The sequence below is a fragment of the Quercus lobata genome, chromosome 1, assembly GCF_001633185.2.
Source record: "Quercus lobata isolate SW786 chromosome 1, ValleyOak3.0 Primary Assembly, whole genome shotgun sequence".
Classification (NCBI taxonomy): Eukaryota; Viridiplantae; Streptophyta; class Magnoliopsida; order Fagales; family Fagaceae; genus Quercus; species Quercus lobata.
Genome location: NC_044904.1, coordinates 1,521,154 through 1,536,529, shown reverse-complemented (window position 1 = coordinate 1,536,529; position 15,376 = coordinate 1,521,154). Strand labels below are relative to the sequence as shown.

The following is a 15,376-nucleotide window of genomic DNA, read 5'->3' as shown; positions in this document are numbered from 1 at the left end:
ATAATTTGACAATATATTTTACACTTGCTTCTAGTCCCAAAATGCATTTAGTCAGTCCCAGGCTAGGTTCTATTTTTGCAAATTGTAAATTTGAGTGAGGTTTAAAAATAATCTGTTTGAAACTAAATTAAGGTATTTATTAGAAACAACACCATGTCTCACTTAATTGGGACCCACGCGCATGTCAGTGAGACATTAGGCTTATAAGCCCGTCTCACCTAATGCCTTCTCCTAAAAAATGTAGAAAATCCTAAAGAACTTAATACTTATTATACAAAAAATTTAAAAAAAAAATGAAAATTGCCTCAAAAGGCACAATATTTAAAGAAATTAATTTGAGACCTTCGCCATAACACATCGGCCTCAACTTATATTAGTCTGAGACCTATTGAGACGACATGATTTCGCCGTTAAAAGCAAAAGCCCTAGTGATAACCAACCGACTTCATTTGGCTACACTGTAAATATCCCCATAATTCATCCATAACCTTCACAACGTTCACACAGCGCCACTCTGCGTCTCACACGGCTCTTGTAATCAAAAATTGCACAGCTTTAGCTTTAGTATTAGTGTTTATATAATCTACCAAAATTCATTGCCTTAGTTACATACAAACTAAGCCAAGCAAAGGGCCTAGGCAAATAGGGGAGAGCAATAAAATCGACTCTGAAATAAACTACCCCGCCTCCAATCACCATCACATTTTTTTTTTGGGTCAGAAATGGCTACTTATATATTAGAAGCAACAAGTCTATTACAAAAAGTATTAGCTTTATCACTAGCTAACAGATACTCCACCACAGGCGATGGTTCCACAAAAACTACAAAAGAGAAATTACGTCTAGCCCCTACTCTAGCTAAAGCATCCGCGCAACAATTTGCTTCGTGGTAGGTGTGCTCAACCCATTTGTTGGGGATGGCTCTCAGAAGGGTCCTATAGTCAGTCAAAAGAGGATCCATTAGCATATTGGCAGAATCATTATTCATTAGTTGAACAACACTCTTAGCATCCAATTTAACAATAAGGCTATTAAGATTGAGGTCCTTGGCCAGAATAAAACCATCTCTTTAGACCCACAACTCTGCCATAAAGCTATTAGTGCAGCCAAGACTTCTAGAGAAGCCTGCAACCCAGTACTTCACCAGTGGGAACGCTATTATGCATGCACAGCCAAAGGCAGAACTAAACCCGAGGTGGTGCAGCAATCTTCCAAACCCATGACATAGCTATGGTATCCAAGTTCAAGGGGTTTAAGCCTCTTGCCAATAAATAAGCTGAAGATAGAGAGAAAGAACCATTTTTGGAGTAAGCCCAAATGAGTGAGTCTTCAACATTGGTGTCACATGAGAAAGGGGTTGCTTTTAAGCTCTCCAGAATTTGATCAAGCAATACAAAGGATCTATTTTGCAAATTCCAACCAGTGCCATTGTGAAAGCATTGATGCAACATCACTTTGTCTTCATCTCTTGAAAGTGGTCCTTCAATAAGACTTCGAAGGGTGGCATTAGGGAGCCAAAGGTTGACATGGAGGCCATTACATTACTTCTTACAAATGATCTGCAATCTTTTTTCTTTTTCTTTTTTTCAATTGTAACCACATTTTTATCTTGGGAAATTTTTATTTGTTTATGAGTTTTTTTCAAAACGAGCAAGATTATGCTGACAAAAAGAATAGATTTTATCAAGTTTGATTAGTTGAGACCCATAGTCATGTGACCAAGTTTGTTTAGTTGAGGATCTATAGCTAATTACAAATTTTAGGATAAAGGCTTAGTTGTTGTAATAGATTTATTCATAAAAGTATTAAATTTCAACCATTTCTCTGTCTCTTATAGTTAAGACTTTATTCTGAATTGGGACCACATTAGATTTGTAATAATTAAAAGGGTAATGTTAATTGGTTCTAAATTAGTCAACATTAAGATTTATAATAATTAATATTATAAGACATATAATACGAATAGATATCATGTCCTACTTTTTGTATTTTGCTTTATACTCCACTAATAGTGGTTCGTCATGTGTATAATTTTTTTTCCTATTTGAAATTTTGATTATTTTATAAGGAAAATAAAAAAGAATACACTTAAAATAAATTAGAATTATAAGCTAAAAAGTTTCTCCGACGTTAGGGTGAGGCTCCTGCCAAAACCCTAGCCGCCTAGTAGAAGTTGTGCCTAACTCTAGGGTTTAGGCTTTTCAGTTTGTGTCAATCATTCTTGTACGATTAGCTTTTCAAAGTCAGTGAGTTGTCTTTCGGTTTCAACGCTTGCAACCGAGGGTTATCATGGAAGACTTGTCTGTGATGTGGAAAAAACTTACGCTATCAGAGGAGGAGGAGAATGAGTATAGCGGTCAGATCTTTGAGACGACAGGGGGGAAGGTTTTAGCAGCCAAATTCTTTACACGTAAAGTATTGAATATGGAGGCTATAGCCTGGACATTCAAACAGTTGTGGCAGACAAAGAAGAGTTTTGAGATCAAAGGTATGGGAAGTCATGTGGTTCTCTTTGTGTTTTCGGATAAGATGGATGCAGACAGGGTCCTATTAGGAGAACCATGGAGCTATGATAAACACTTGGTTTCTCTACGTCGGATGGAGAAGACTGTTGCGGTAAAAGATTTGGTTTTCGATAAAACGTTTTTTTGGATTCAGGTCCATGACTTACCAGTGGGGGATATGAATCCAGATGCGGTTGCTAAGATTGGTAAAGTCTATGGAGAGGTACAACCGGGACTTAGAGAGTGAGGAAATTAGGATGGAAGCACCTTCATGAGAATCAGAGTTAGGGTTAACATATCGAAACCACTTTGTTGAGGACGCAAAATCCATCATGGGGATGGGGAGATCAGCTGGGTTAGATTTAAATATGAACGCTTGCCAAATCTATGTTATTGGTGCGGCCGGCTTACCCATAGTGACAAGGAGTGCGACGTTTGGGTGAGAAGTAAGGGCTCTTTGACTGAAAACGAAAGGCAGTATGGTGCTTGGTTACGTGCGCCAACCTTTAATATGAGGAAGTGCGCAACGATCAAGGTGGGTGGCGTAGAGGATGAGGAAGGTGGTGGTGACGTAAACGGTGATGAGTCTCATGGAGGAGTCACGAAGGAAGTAAGAACGGAGAATAATACAGAGTGGAGTGGGATGTTTGGATCAAACCGGGATCATGGTACTGAACCGAGGGAGGAGGCAGGTAGGGCTAAGGCGGTTTTGCCGACGGAGCCACCCCACGAAGTAATGGATTATGTGATTACAGGAGATGTGAAAACCTCAGAGATTATCGCAAGGAGTACGCCAGATTTCCAGGAGGTTCTAAACGAAATTGACGATGAGATTTCAAAGTTTGAGTCTACAGTAGTGGGCTTAAGTCCAATTGGGCCCGATATGGCCTTAGTACAATCTGAAGGCCAATCCATTAGTAATACACCCACTGGTGTAGGCTTCAATCCAGAGCTGGTTATGACGGAATCTACACAGGGCAACCCACAGGATAACAATCATAAAACCCGTAGTTGGAAAAGATTGGTGCAGGATAGAAACCCAACCGAAACCCAACCCATGCCTTTTATGAAGAAGAGACTTCTACGTGATAATGAGGATAGCAGTGACGTTGTGCATGCAGGAAAAAAACTTTGTGCAAACCCCTTACCAACGGTGGAGGCTACTAGGCAGCCCCGCCAAGAGCCATGACTTGTCTAGCCTGGAACTGCCGTGGGCTTGGGAACCCACGGGCAGAGGATGAGCTTGAAGAATTTATTCGAGCACAAGATCCCCTAATTGTCTTTTTGTTCGAAACCTAATCTGGAAAAAAGCAATTAGAAAAAATAAAGTGTAAGTTTAAATACGCAGGTTTGTTTACGGTTCCTAGTCGTGGTAGAGGAGGTGGTTTGGCTCTTTTGTGGAAGTTAGAAAATGTTGTGTGGGTTGACAGCTTTTCAAAAAACTATATTGATGCGGTTGTAAACGGTGGTACAGTGGATGCATGGAGGTTCACCGGTTTCTATGGAGAACTGGAAGTTAGTAATAGGGAGGAAGCATGGAGTATGCTCCGTATGTTGAAATCCAAACCACACTTACCATGGTGCTGTATGGGTGATTTTAATGAACTCTTACACATGGAAGAGAAGAGGGGTGGGCGACTTAGATCGCATGCGTAGATGCAAGCTTTCCGAGACACTTTAGACTTTTGTGGCTTCATGGACCTTGGCTTCACAGGTCCGGAATTCACCTGGTATGGCAAACGACATTGGCATTTGATTTGGGAGCGTCTTGACAGGGGAGTGGCCAACTATGATTGGCTATCTAAGTTTCCAGCTACTACGATTCGCCACCTTCACTGCTATTCTTTTGACCATCGCCCTATCAGTCTTGTATTCAACCCCAACAATGAAGCTCAGCGTTGGAGTAGACGCCCATTCCGTTTTGAAGAGATGTGGTTGGCCAACAGAGGATGTAGTGATACAGTGTTGAGAGCGTGGCAATGTGATCACCAAAGGACCCCCATGTTCAAGGTAACAAGAAAGCTTAAGAAATGTAAGAAAATGTTGAAGTCTTGGAGTAAGGAGCACTTTGGAAGTGTTAAGTCCCAGATTGCTAAGAAGAAGGAATTATTGTGGAAAGCAGAAGTGTTGGCTGCAAAAGGGGGAGATTATGAGTCAATTGTCACCCTTAGACGTGAACTCAATATTCTGCTTGACAAGGAAAGCCGGATGTGGAAACAGAGAGCGAGAACACAATGGTTGGCTAAAGGTGATAAGAATACAAAGTATTTTCATACGGTGGCTACCCAAAGAAAAAGGAAAAATTTTATAAAAGGAATCCAAGATGATGAAGGGGTATGGCAGTCAGAGGACAAGGCGGTGTCTTCATTATTTGTTGACTTCTATACTAGGCTCTTTACTTCTTCAAATGGCCATAATATTGACCGAATCTTGGAGGGTGTGAATGAGGTTGTTTCTGAGAGTATGAATGTTGAACTGTTGAAGCCTTACAGCAAAGAAGAGGTGGATGATGCTATTAAACAAATGGCACCTTTAAAAGCACCAGGTCCAGATGGGATGCCGCCCATTTTTTATCAATCTTTTTGGCAAAATGTGGGTCCAGAAGTTACTAAAGCTGTCCTCTCCTGTTTGAATTCTGGTACTCTCCTTAAATCCATAAATCACACTTTCATTACTTTAATTCCTAAGGTTTGCAATCTTGAAAGAGTCTCGGAATTTAGACCCATTAGTTTATGCAATGTGCTTTATAAAATCATTAGTAAAGTTATTGCAAATAGACTCAAACCCATCTTGAACTCTATAATTTCAGAGGCTCAAAGTGCTTTCATTGCAGATAGACTCATCACTGATAACATTCTGATAGCTTTTGAATCTTTGCACTATATGAATACACAATGTTCAAGAAGAGAGGGGTATATGGCCATGAAGCTCGATCTGAGCAAGACTTATGATAGAGTGGAATGGAGTTTTTTGGAAAAAATTCTATTACATATGGGTTTTACAGAATCATGGGTTGCAATGATAATGCAGTGTGTATCAACAATGACTTATTCCATACTCATCAATGGAGAGCCAAAAGGCTTTATTCGGCCTTCAAGGGGATTGAGACAAGGTGATCCTCTTTCTCCCTTTCTTTTTCTGTTTTGTGCAGAGGGTCTTAATGCTCTCTTGTGTAAAGCAGCAGAGGATAAGGAAATAAAGGGTTTATCTCTTTGCCGGCAGGGTCCAAGGATTACTCACCTGTTTTTTGTAGATGATTGCCTTCTGTTCTGCAGGTCTAATGCAACTGAATGCCTAAAAATTCAGCTCCTACTTGAGTGGTATGAAGCTGCTTCGGGCCAACAGGTGAACAGGGCTAAGACAACCATTTTCTTTAGCCGAAACACTTCTAAGGAGGTTCAACAGGAGATCAATCCGGCCATAAAGCACTATGACAAATATTTGGGTTTGCCATCTTTTGTGGGGAGGCAAAAAAAAAGCATGCTTCAATCAAATCAAGGAGAAAATTTGGAACAAGATGCAAGGATGGAAAGAGAGACTATTATCTCAATCCAGGAAGGAAGTAATGATTAAGGCTGTGATTCAATCCATCCTACCTATTCCATGAATGTATTTCGCTTGCCACTTAGGTTGATAAAAGATATAGAATCTATGATCCGCAAATTTTGGTGGGGGAATCAAGATAATTCAAGGAAGATGCAATGGGTGAAGTGGAAGACGCTTTGCTCTTCAAAGGCTCTTGGAGGCATGGGGTTTCGTGACCTTCGATAATTTAATGATGCATTCCTTGGTAAACAGGTGTGGAGGCTTTGCCATGAAGAAGATACCTTGCTGTACAGAGTGTTTAAGCCAAAATATTTTCCTTCGGGTTGTATCCTTGATGCTGAGATTAATCCTCGGAGTTCCTTTGCATGGAAGAGTATAATGCAAGGAAGGAATGTTATTTGTAAGGGTGCTAGATGGCATATAAGGGATGGCTCTACAATAGATATATGGAAGCATAGGTGGTTGGACTCTTCAGGTGGGGGAAAAATCCTATCTCCTCGGATGGATTCATCTCTGGCTGTTGTGAAAGACTTGTTCATCACGAGAACAAAGATGTGGAACTCGGAACTTATTGATCAGATGTTTTACCCTTGGGAGGCAGATTGTATAAAGAGTATGCCTGTTAGTCTTCATACTGACAAGGATGCACTTATCTGGCCGTGGACCCCGGATGGTGATTACTCGGTCAAGAGTGCTTACCTAATTTTGGCAAATGAATCATTCTTATCCCAGGCTGGCTCGTCCAATCCAGAAGCTTCAAAGCCCTTGTAGAATGGTATCTGGGGGCTTAAGACCCCTAACAAAGTCAAGCACTTCCTGTGGCGAGCATCAAATGAGTCTCTACCTACAAAGCTCAATCTCTGTGCACGGCATATCCTAACAGATAATAAGTGTGGACTTTGTGAAGAGTTTCCTGAAGATGTCATTCACTGCTTATGGCTCTGTGACCATGCCAAGAGTATTTGGTTCTCAGATCAGTCCTTTTACTACCCACGTACAAGAAATTTCAGAAGCTTTGGTGACTTGGTGTCCTTCGTGTTATCGAAATTATCTTCAAGTATAACTGCGCTCTTTTCCGTAGTAGCTTGGTGTATATGGACTAGACGTAACAGACTGAGAGAATGGCAACCTGTGTGGGACGTTGGCGAAACGATGAAAAAAGCGAGGGAGTTGTTGCAGGAATTTAACGACGTGCAAGACATTCCTACATGGGCTGTCATCCCTCAGGTTGAAACAAAATGGCAGCCACCTGGTGTTGGGCTTTTCAAGATCAACTTCGACGGAGCTGTGTTTGAGGATAGGAAGCTTGCTGGTCTGGGTATTGTCATCCACGACAAATCTAGGATGATCATTGCGGCCCTCAGTCAGAAAATCCCTTTGCCAAGCTCGGTGGACATGGTGGAAGCTTTGGCTGCTAGGCGAGCACTTATTTTCGCACAAGAGATCAGCATCTTCAAGGCCGTTGTGGAAGGGGATTCCTTGAAAGTAATACAGGCACTCAATAACCCAAAGCCCAACAGAACTCAGCTAGGCCATATTATAACTGATATCCAAAGATTAGGAGCTGGCATGCAATTTTGTAATTTCATTCATATACGTAGGGGGGGCAACAAGTTGGCCCACTCCCTGGCAAAGAGAGCAGTTTTAGCTGCTGATACAGATGTGTGGTTAGAAGAACTACCACAAGACTTGATTGATGTACTTCAGTTTGATCTCTCTTAATAAAGTTGACTTACCTTTCCCTCAAAAAAAAATAATAAAAAAAAAATAAAAAAGAATACATGACAAGTTTTTTTTTTTTTTTAAATAAAGATAAGTTGTTATTTATAAAGTATATAAAGTGCACATAAAATGTGAGACAAAATATTTGTATTCACATACTATGAACATCATAATGTATTTCAGATATATACATTTTTTTAATAGATAGATAGTAAGAATTGATAAGTGAGTTTTGAACTACAGACAAATCACATGACCAATACAAAAGATATCCTTACCATTGGAGAACCCTATAATTCAAATGCATACATTTGCTTTGAAAGGCACATCATAAAGCTAAGTACATATGTTGTCCAAAAAGCTCCCATCTTTGAATCATGAAACACTATACTGTGCTCTATCTAAAACTTTTCCTTTCCTTATCTTTCCTTTGTGTATGTATGTTTGTCTGCACATCATTTGGAGGAAGTAGTGCTACATAATCAAACCATGTCACATGCAACTGAAATGAAACTTCTAGTATTTTCTTTATTCTCATCAAGATAAACCTTTACATAAAAAAGTCTTGAAACTCAACATAGCACCATGTGCAAAAGAAAACGCCTTCATCTCCATATTGTTGCAGTAGAATATCTTCTTTTTAACAATCCTCTCTAACAAGAAAACCGAAAAACAAAATTTTAAGTTTTAACTACTATGCCATGTATATTAGTTTTTCCTTCATCGTTTAATACTATCTTGCTGGGCTTTTCAATGTAAGATTCATTCCCCTAGTATAATAAACCACACACCATGCAGATTTTATGAGAAAAATTGCAAAGAACAAGGGCATAAGGATGTGCCCATGCCATATAACAACAAATAAAAATCAGTCATACTTATTTCAGTTGAGAAACATTCAGCTTTTGTCACTAATTGCAAAAATTTGGAAGGCTGGAGCTGAAGACATCAAGGAGATTCTTGGGTAAAAATTCTGACGACCTTTGGTGATTACAACCATTTGTTTGTACACAACTTGTCAAAAGCATCAATCAAAATGGTGTTCTCTAACGATCTAATCTAACACACAAATGAAGGTGTGCTATAATAATCCTAATTACTAATCCAATCTAGTTGAAAGTACTTAACAAATGATTGCCCTTGATATGAATCTCCAATTCGATATTTCTCTAATTGTAATATTAAAAAAAAAATTAAAACTAAATTGCACCCAAAAAAGAAATACACTAACCATGCAACTCTGTCTCCTTGTGTAATTTACAGGCAAATTATTTGTGAGCTACAGAGTTCAGGAAGAATTCCAGGATGTTTTCGTATAATTCGATATTTCCCTGGTCCATATAATGCTTTCATACAATTTAACAGCTAAAAGCTAATTCAACAGTATGGAAGTTTTTGTTAAGACAACACTAAAACTAAAATCCTAGCCAAAAGAAAACCCACAATGAGTTATAGAAACTGCAACCACCCACAGTTAAGGGGGGATGTTATGGGCTTAGCATGTAAAACAAAGCTATCCCATGCGCAGCTCAGAGGTAAAATTCTAATATGGTGTTCCAACTGCCTATGACAACCAATCAACCACCTCTTCATCATGCTCCACGATTGTTTCTTCCTGTGAGAAAATACAGCAGAGATCACACAACAGAGGATGCAGAGTTAGATTTCTCTGTCCCACACAACTGAAGCTTCCATTTCACACGGCCAGTAACCTTTGTCATATCATTTTCAATAACGGATTACAGGCAACAAAAAGTGCCAGAGTGTGTGTATGTGTGCGTGTGTTATGTAATCAAAGAATACTAACCTCACAATTCTTTCCTTTAACATCCACTCACTTAGAAGCACTAATGCTAGCACTCTTCAGTAGGCTGTGGGGACTATTACTTGGTTTGCTAGGGTCATTCTGCAATGCTGATGCATTTTGGTTAGTGCTTTCTGCTTTCTCAATTCCTTCTGACATTGGAGGGCTCTGAAGGGTTGCACGGGAAGCTGAAGCTGCATTACACTTCTTATTATCCCCATTTTGGTTGGGTACAGAGACCCTTTCCCTGAAAGAATGAAGGGTAAACATCAGTAGGGAAAAGACAATAAAATCAAACAAACTGCATAACCATTAAAAAGATATGACATATTTTGACCAACACTTAACCTGGGCAAGGATGCATGTTTCCTTTCGAGTGCAGTACTTCTTCCACCTTTAACAAACTGCTCCTCAAGATTAGCAAATAGTCTCTTGAATCGATCAATTCCACTGGTTAACATAGAACTCATTTAGCTTGATAATGACAAGTCTTAGGACAAAACAAGGAATTTAGAAAGCAAACAGAAAAATCACCAAGCATGAAAAGTATATAATGATTTGATCAAATCAGATGATGCATAATAATCCCCATGAAGTAAAAATACAAGTTCTCTGAAGAAGCAGCAGGAATTTTTGTCATTCAAAAAAGTTGACTTTGCAGGATAATGCTAGGATTGAAATTGCAACAATACTAGTAATAAAATAAATACCCACTACACATGGCCCCATGGACTGAGTTGATTCAAGATAAGGGAACGAAAAAATGTGGAGGAAGACCAAAAATAACATTAGTAGAAGTAGTAAAAAAATATATGGCAATTAAGGAAGCAAGAAAGGGTATGATTTAGGACAGACTAAAATGACGGAAAAGAATACATGTGGCTGACCCTAACTAATCTATTGAGAATCCATAGCTGACCCCAAAAATTTGGGTCTAAGGCTTGGTTATTGTTATTGTTGCTATAGTCCCATGGCTTTAAAAGGCTAGGTGCATAAAAAACCATGTCAGAAATAGAAGGTGGATATGCAGCAATATGCCCTTTTCCTGAATTTGGGGAAGAACAAAGTACCTCATACTTTATCATGACCAATAGTGAAGAAAATAGGTAAGGTACCAAGATCCATAATAAGGCAAAACTAGCATTTTGTTGTTTTAACAGGTTATGATAGTACTTTTCAACAAGCACCTCTGACGGGAACATTTAACATACGTTACACACACACACAAACAACCACATGACTTTAACATTAGGCTCCCTCATTTTACAGTAGATTCACTCACATATAAACATGCATGTACACACCCATCATCATCAACATTAATAGTAGTAATAATACCTAGGATACATGAAGCTACTCTGATCTGCACCTTGCAGATACTCCTTAAGCATTTGCGGATGATACTCTAGAATCTGTATGCTTTAAGATTTACAACATAAGCAGATGGCAAGGAAGGAGAGAACAACCAAATCAAGATATAAAAAATAACACCACTGAAGCACTATCACCACTGTAGTCGTACCTCTCTATAAATTAGCTCTCTTACATCATCTTTTGACAATTTCCTCCTTTCAAAGTCAAACTCAAGTTTTGAAATGGGTTGTCTAGATGGTTCATGGTCCACATTCGCTAATCCGTCAAAATATGGATCAGCTAATGCCTGAAAAAGAAACAAGCATGGATATCAAGAAAAATAGATATATGATATCGAAACAAATGAGAATTTTAAAATGCATCAGAAATAATCAGTTTTACTAATATCTTATCTCTTCAGCAGATGGGCGATCTTTAGGATCAAATGCAAGCAACTGCTTTAATAAATGAAGAGCCATGGGATCTGAATTGGGGAATTTTTGTGAGAAAGGAGTTGGTTGCTTTTCCCTCATGCAACTTAAATATCTCCTAGCCTTATCATTCCGAATCTGCAGGAAATACAAATAAACCAAAGGTGAGCAATCAAGAACATAATATTAAAATAAATGTACGTTGAAATTCATAGAGACAACTACTTCACAATTATGAAACAATGTTTCAAGATCTATGTAATTGTGAAAGAAGTGACTGAAAAAGACAACAAACCTTTGTAATGGATTCAGGAGGAGGAGTGCCAAGCAAATCAGTTATGATATCCAATTGATGTACCACATTTTTCCCAGGAAACAATGGTTTTCCTGTTAGCATTTCTGCAAATATACATCCTATGCTCCAAATATCAATAGCAGGGGTGTACTGCAAAAGACAGTTCATGATAACAAATTACCAAAATGTGCGGGTGATTAGTTCCATTTTTAATTCTACTCGAATATTACAGATCTAATAAAACATGGACGATGAGTATACCATACAAAATGTACAACAGACACAAATATAACGAGGTAGTGTAGAAACATAATCTTATGCACCAAATTTGTATTCACATGCAGTAGGTAATATAGATTCTTTAAATTTCAATTGACACCATTAGTAAGATCTCATCATCCCATCCAATGCTATTAAAGGGGCCAACTTAGCACACTCAAGCACAGATATTAAGTGAGCATCGCCTCTGAATGAAGTAAGCACATGTTTTGGAATATATATGACATCATTTGAACAGAATATCTATGAAATATAACCAGAAAACTTACCTTAGAGAAAAATGAACCACAGAGTTCAGGAGCGCGGTACCATCGCGTTGCCACATAATCCTTAGAAATTATATTTTGTCAGCAAATGTACAGAATTTATAATAAATAATTAAAAAATTAAAAATCATTGAGCTTAACAACTTTTTTTTAAGTGATTTTTGGCCCCAAGGGGGAAGGAAAAGGGTAGATTCGAACTAGTGACCTCCGCTTCATCAGACGTGGTCCCTAGCCGATTGTGCTACCCCCTTGGGGTTGACACTTCACAACTTTCACAATGGAAACACCTACGGTCCAGAAAATTGTGGATGGGGCATCATCAAAAGCTGCCCGAGCAAGCCCAAAGTCACATATCTTCAGCTTGCAATCCGCATTAGCAAGTATATTTTTTGGCTTTAAATCTCGATGGAAAACATTAGCTGTGAAAAAAAAAAAATTATATATATATATATATATCAGGCCATCAACTTCATTAAAACCAAAGGAAATTCTATCTTAGAACAATGAAAATGGAGGCCAACCTGTATGAATATACTTTAAAGCTCGAAGAAGCTGGTATAAGAAGAATTGAAAATGTGCAGGTGTAAGATCATCATTTGCCTTAATTACTTGGTGAAGGTCAGATTCCATCAACTCAAACACGACATAAATATCTTGAAATTCTCTTCTAGATGGAGGAAGCATTATATGTTTTATTTCTACAATATCCGGGTGTCGAAGCAGCCTAAGAAGCTTGACTTCTCTCAGAATACGTGTTGCATCAGAAACATGCTCAAAGACATCATTGATTTTCTTTATAGCTACTCTCTCTCCAGTGTGAGTATCAATTGCAGAGGCAACGACACCATAGCTTCCTTTGCCAACTACTTCTTGAATTTCATATTGACTTGCCTCACCATATTCTGTGAAAAATTCTTTGTCAAGCATGCTCTGATTAAATCAAATTTTAATTAGCAACTCTTCAAAAGCAGGTAGAAATAAAAATTGAAAGCATGAATAGAAGAAGAATATGAAATTGTATAGTTACCGCATAGCTGAAAAAAAATATATATCATTAACATTTTCTGTCTAAAAAAGAAAAGGAATTACTAATTATTCCATGGTTATAGAGCACATATAATACTTCAATGTGTTAAAGTCCTTCACATAGTTTCTCAGAAAATGTATTCCATAATAATGGAAATTCCTTTAATATCCTATTCAAGTTCCATGCTTGTGATGGGAATCTTGAGAAAAACGCACAGAAAATGCACGAGGACGTTCTAGAATCATTTACAGATTATACCTAGTTTTTAATTAATTACAAAGGACGTTGTGAGTTCCATAAAATATGAGCCAGAGAACATTGTCAATAACATCACATTGCTAACAAATAATTTTCTGAAATGATATCGATTAGCAATCAAATAAATACCAGATAATAAAGTAAACCAACCATCTTAATTAACCATTTAAATTAACTTATTTAATCAAAACAAAAATGTAACATAATGTTGTTGCATCAACGTCAAAACACGCACAGACATCATAGTCAAGACAAGTATCAGTTTCTTCCAAGCTAGCTACACCGACTCAACCTTGTTATGTGTTAGAGTAAATATATCATACACATGTAAATTCATATCAAAGAATTCTACGAAATTCATTTCCCTCTAAATTTGACAGAATGATGTGGAAAACGCCGATTGATTCCCATCACACAAAAAAAAAAAAAAAAAAGACAGCTTCACATCCCATAGAAAGAAATAAAATACATCCTAGAATGTTAACGTGGGTGTCCAATACTCTTCGAGCACCCGAGTATGTGTAGTCTCGCACACATCGGCAACCTAGGACCTCATGAATCACACGAAACTGAGGAACCGTTAGAACAACCCGTCGGGGTTGTCCTTGAATGTTAACTATCAATAGGTCAATTTTTAACACATGAAAAATCTTCATATATGCAAATTCCACAAGCAAACACTAACAGCAGCATAATTAGATTAACGAACAAGCTTTGTAAATAACAAAAACCTCGATCGAGAACACGAAAAATTGCTCGCTCGGGCGATCTCTCTCCGTGTTCTCCAAAGACACACACAAATACAATTGATACGAATCGATCAAAGGGCTCCACGTCATATAAATACACGCATAAATTGAAATAGCGCTACACAAATTTGAGCTTTTCAACTAAAAAAGTCGGTCCAGTAAATACAGCAGAAGCAAATCTTATATATCATATAATATTGAGACGCTCTCTCAAAATGCGAGCCTTAATCATCTTATCAAAAACTATAAAGAGAGAGAGAGAGAGAGAGAGGGGATTGTGTGTGTGACTGACCTTGTTAGGATCGGTGAGGGCGAGCTTGTGAGCGGTCCGATCGGGGACCTTGATCGGCTTCAAACCTGAGATATCTAAGTCCACAGTGATCGTCAGCTCCTTTTGACTTTCATTCTCGGATGATATTTGTGTTTGTACGGCGTCGTTTTGGGAGTGATATTCATCATGATCGTGATCGTGATCATCAACGGCAGAGGAGGATGTGGATGAAGAAGAAACAGAAGAGAGGCGTTGGAACCAGCGAACCAAGCCGGACATGATTGTAGATTAAAAAAAAAGTCTGTGACGCGCCGTATCCTATCTTTTCCCAACCAGCAATAGCTTTAGCTTTTCGTTAGTCGTTAGCTTTAGCCGCCTATTTATCTCAGTCTCTGTCTCTGTCTCACTATGTTTTGCAGTAAAGAGCTTATCGATCGATGCCTGCTGTTTGGATTTGGCAGTTATAGGGTGTGGTTTGGTTTTTCTCCGGTGTTTTGTAGCGACCAATAACTTCGTGCCATGTCAGCATTGTGTGATGGTGTCCGTGTGGAACCCACTCTCTCCACGAATCTCTCCGTTTTTAAAGGAAAAGCAATTGAAATACCATCCCCTTTTTATATTTTATGATTGGAGGCTTAGAGCATGGCAATGATACTCGCTATTGTACACGCAGTTGCATGGACTAAAATTTTAGTGGCAATTATTTAATAATGTTATTTGTATTTTTTAAAAATGTGTGTGTGTGAAAAAGTGTATGAAAATACGTGTAATATTATTTAAAAACTAAAAATATGTATTTAAACCCATGCATCAAACGGGTCCTGAGTTTTTAAAACAAGATTTCGTAATCTTGACTAAAATCGTGTTTTTC

General features: G+C 38.3%; 2 protein-coding genes across 2 annotated transcripts; one reads left to right on the top strand and one right to left on the bottom strand.

Annotated features, from left to right (window-relative positions):
• The first annotated feature begins 7,202 nt into the window (after window positions 1-7,202).
• LOC115993135 lies at window positions 7,203-7,772 on the top strand. Its single transcript, XM_031117424.1, has one exon. It carries the CDS (start codon window positions 7,203-7,205, stop codon window positions 7,770-7,772), a length of 570 nt encoding a protein of 189 aa, XP_030973284.1.
• A 1,210-nt stretch (window positions 7,773-8,982) lies between these two features.
• Window positions 8,983-15,026, bottom strand: LOC115973333 (mitogen-activated protein kinase 9-like). Its single transcript, XM_031093618.1, has 11 exons — window positions 14,527-15,026; window positions 12,722-13,130; window positions 12,492-12,619; window positions 12,204-12,263; window positions 11,656-11,805; window positions 11,343-11,498; window positions 11,099-11,236; window positions 10,915-10,988; window positions 9,925-10,026; window positions 9,580-9,823; window positions 8,983-9,387 (listed from the first exon to the last, which is right to left on the bottom strand). The coding sequence occupies exons 1-10, from the start codon at window positions 14,782-14,784 to the stop codon at window positions 9,607-9,609; spliced, it is 1,692 nt and encodes a 563-aa protein (XP_030949478.1). The 5' UTR covers window positions 14,785-15,026; the 3' UTR covers window positions 8,983-9,387; window positions 9,580-9,606.
• Between the last annotated feature and the right edge of the window lie 350 nt (window positions 15,027-15,376).

Bases quoted from the DNA above. Each gene is read 5' to 3' on its own strand.
- LOC115993135 (XM_031117424.1), top strand. From the start codon at position 7,203: ATGAAAAAAGCGAGGGAGTTGTTGCAGGAATTTAACGACGTGCAAGAC.
- LOC115973333 (XM_031093618.1), bottom strand. From the start codon at position 14,784: ATGTCCGGCTTGGTTCGCTGGTTCCAACGCCTCTCTTCTGTTTCTTCT. The intron at 10,989-11,098 runs GTACGACTACAG...TAAAGCATACAG, and splicing joins GAGAGCTAATTTATAGAGAG to ATTCTAGAGTATCATCCGCA. The intron at 9,824-9,924 runs GTTAAGTGTTGG...TCATTCTTTCAG, and splicing joins AAACATGCATCCTTGCCCAG to GGAAAGGGTCTCTGTACCCA.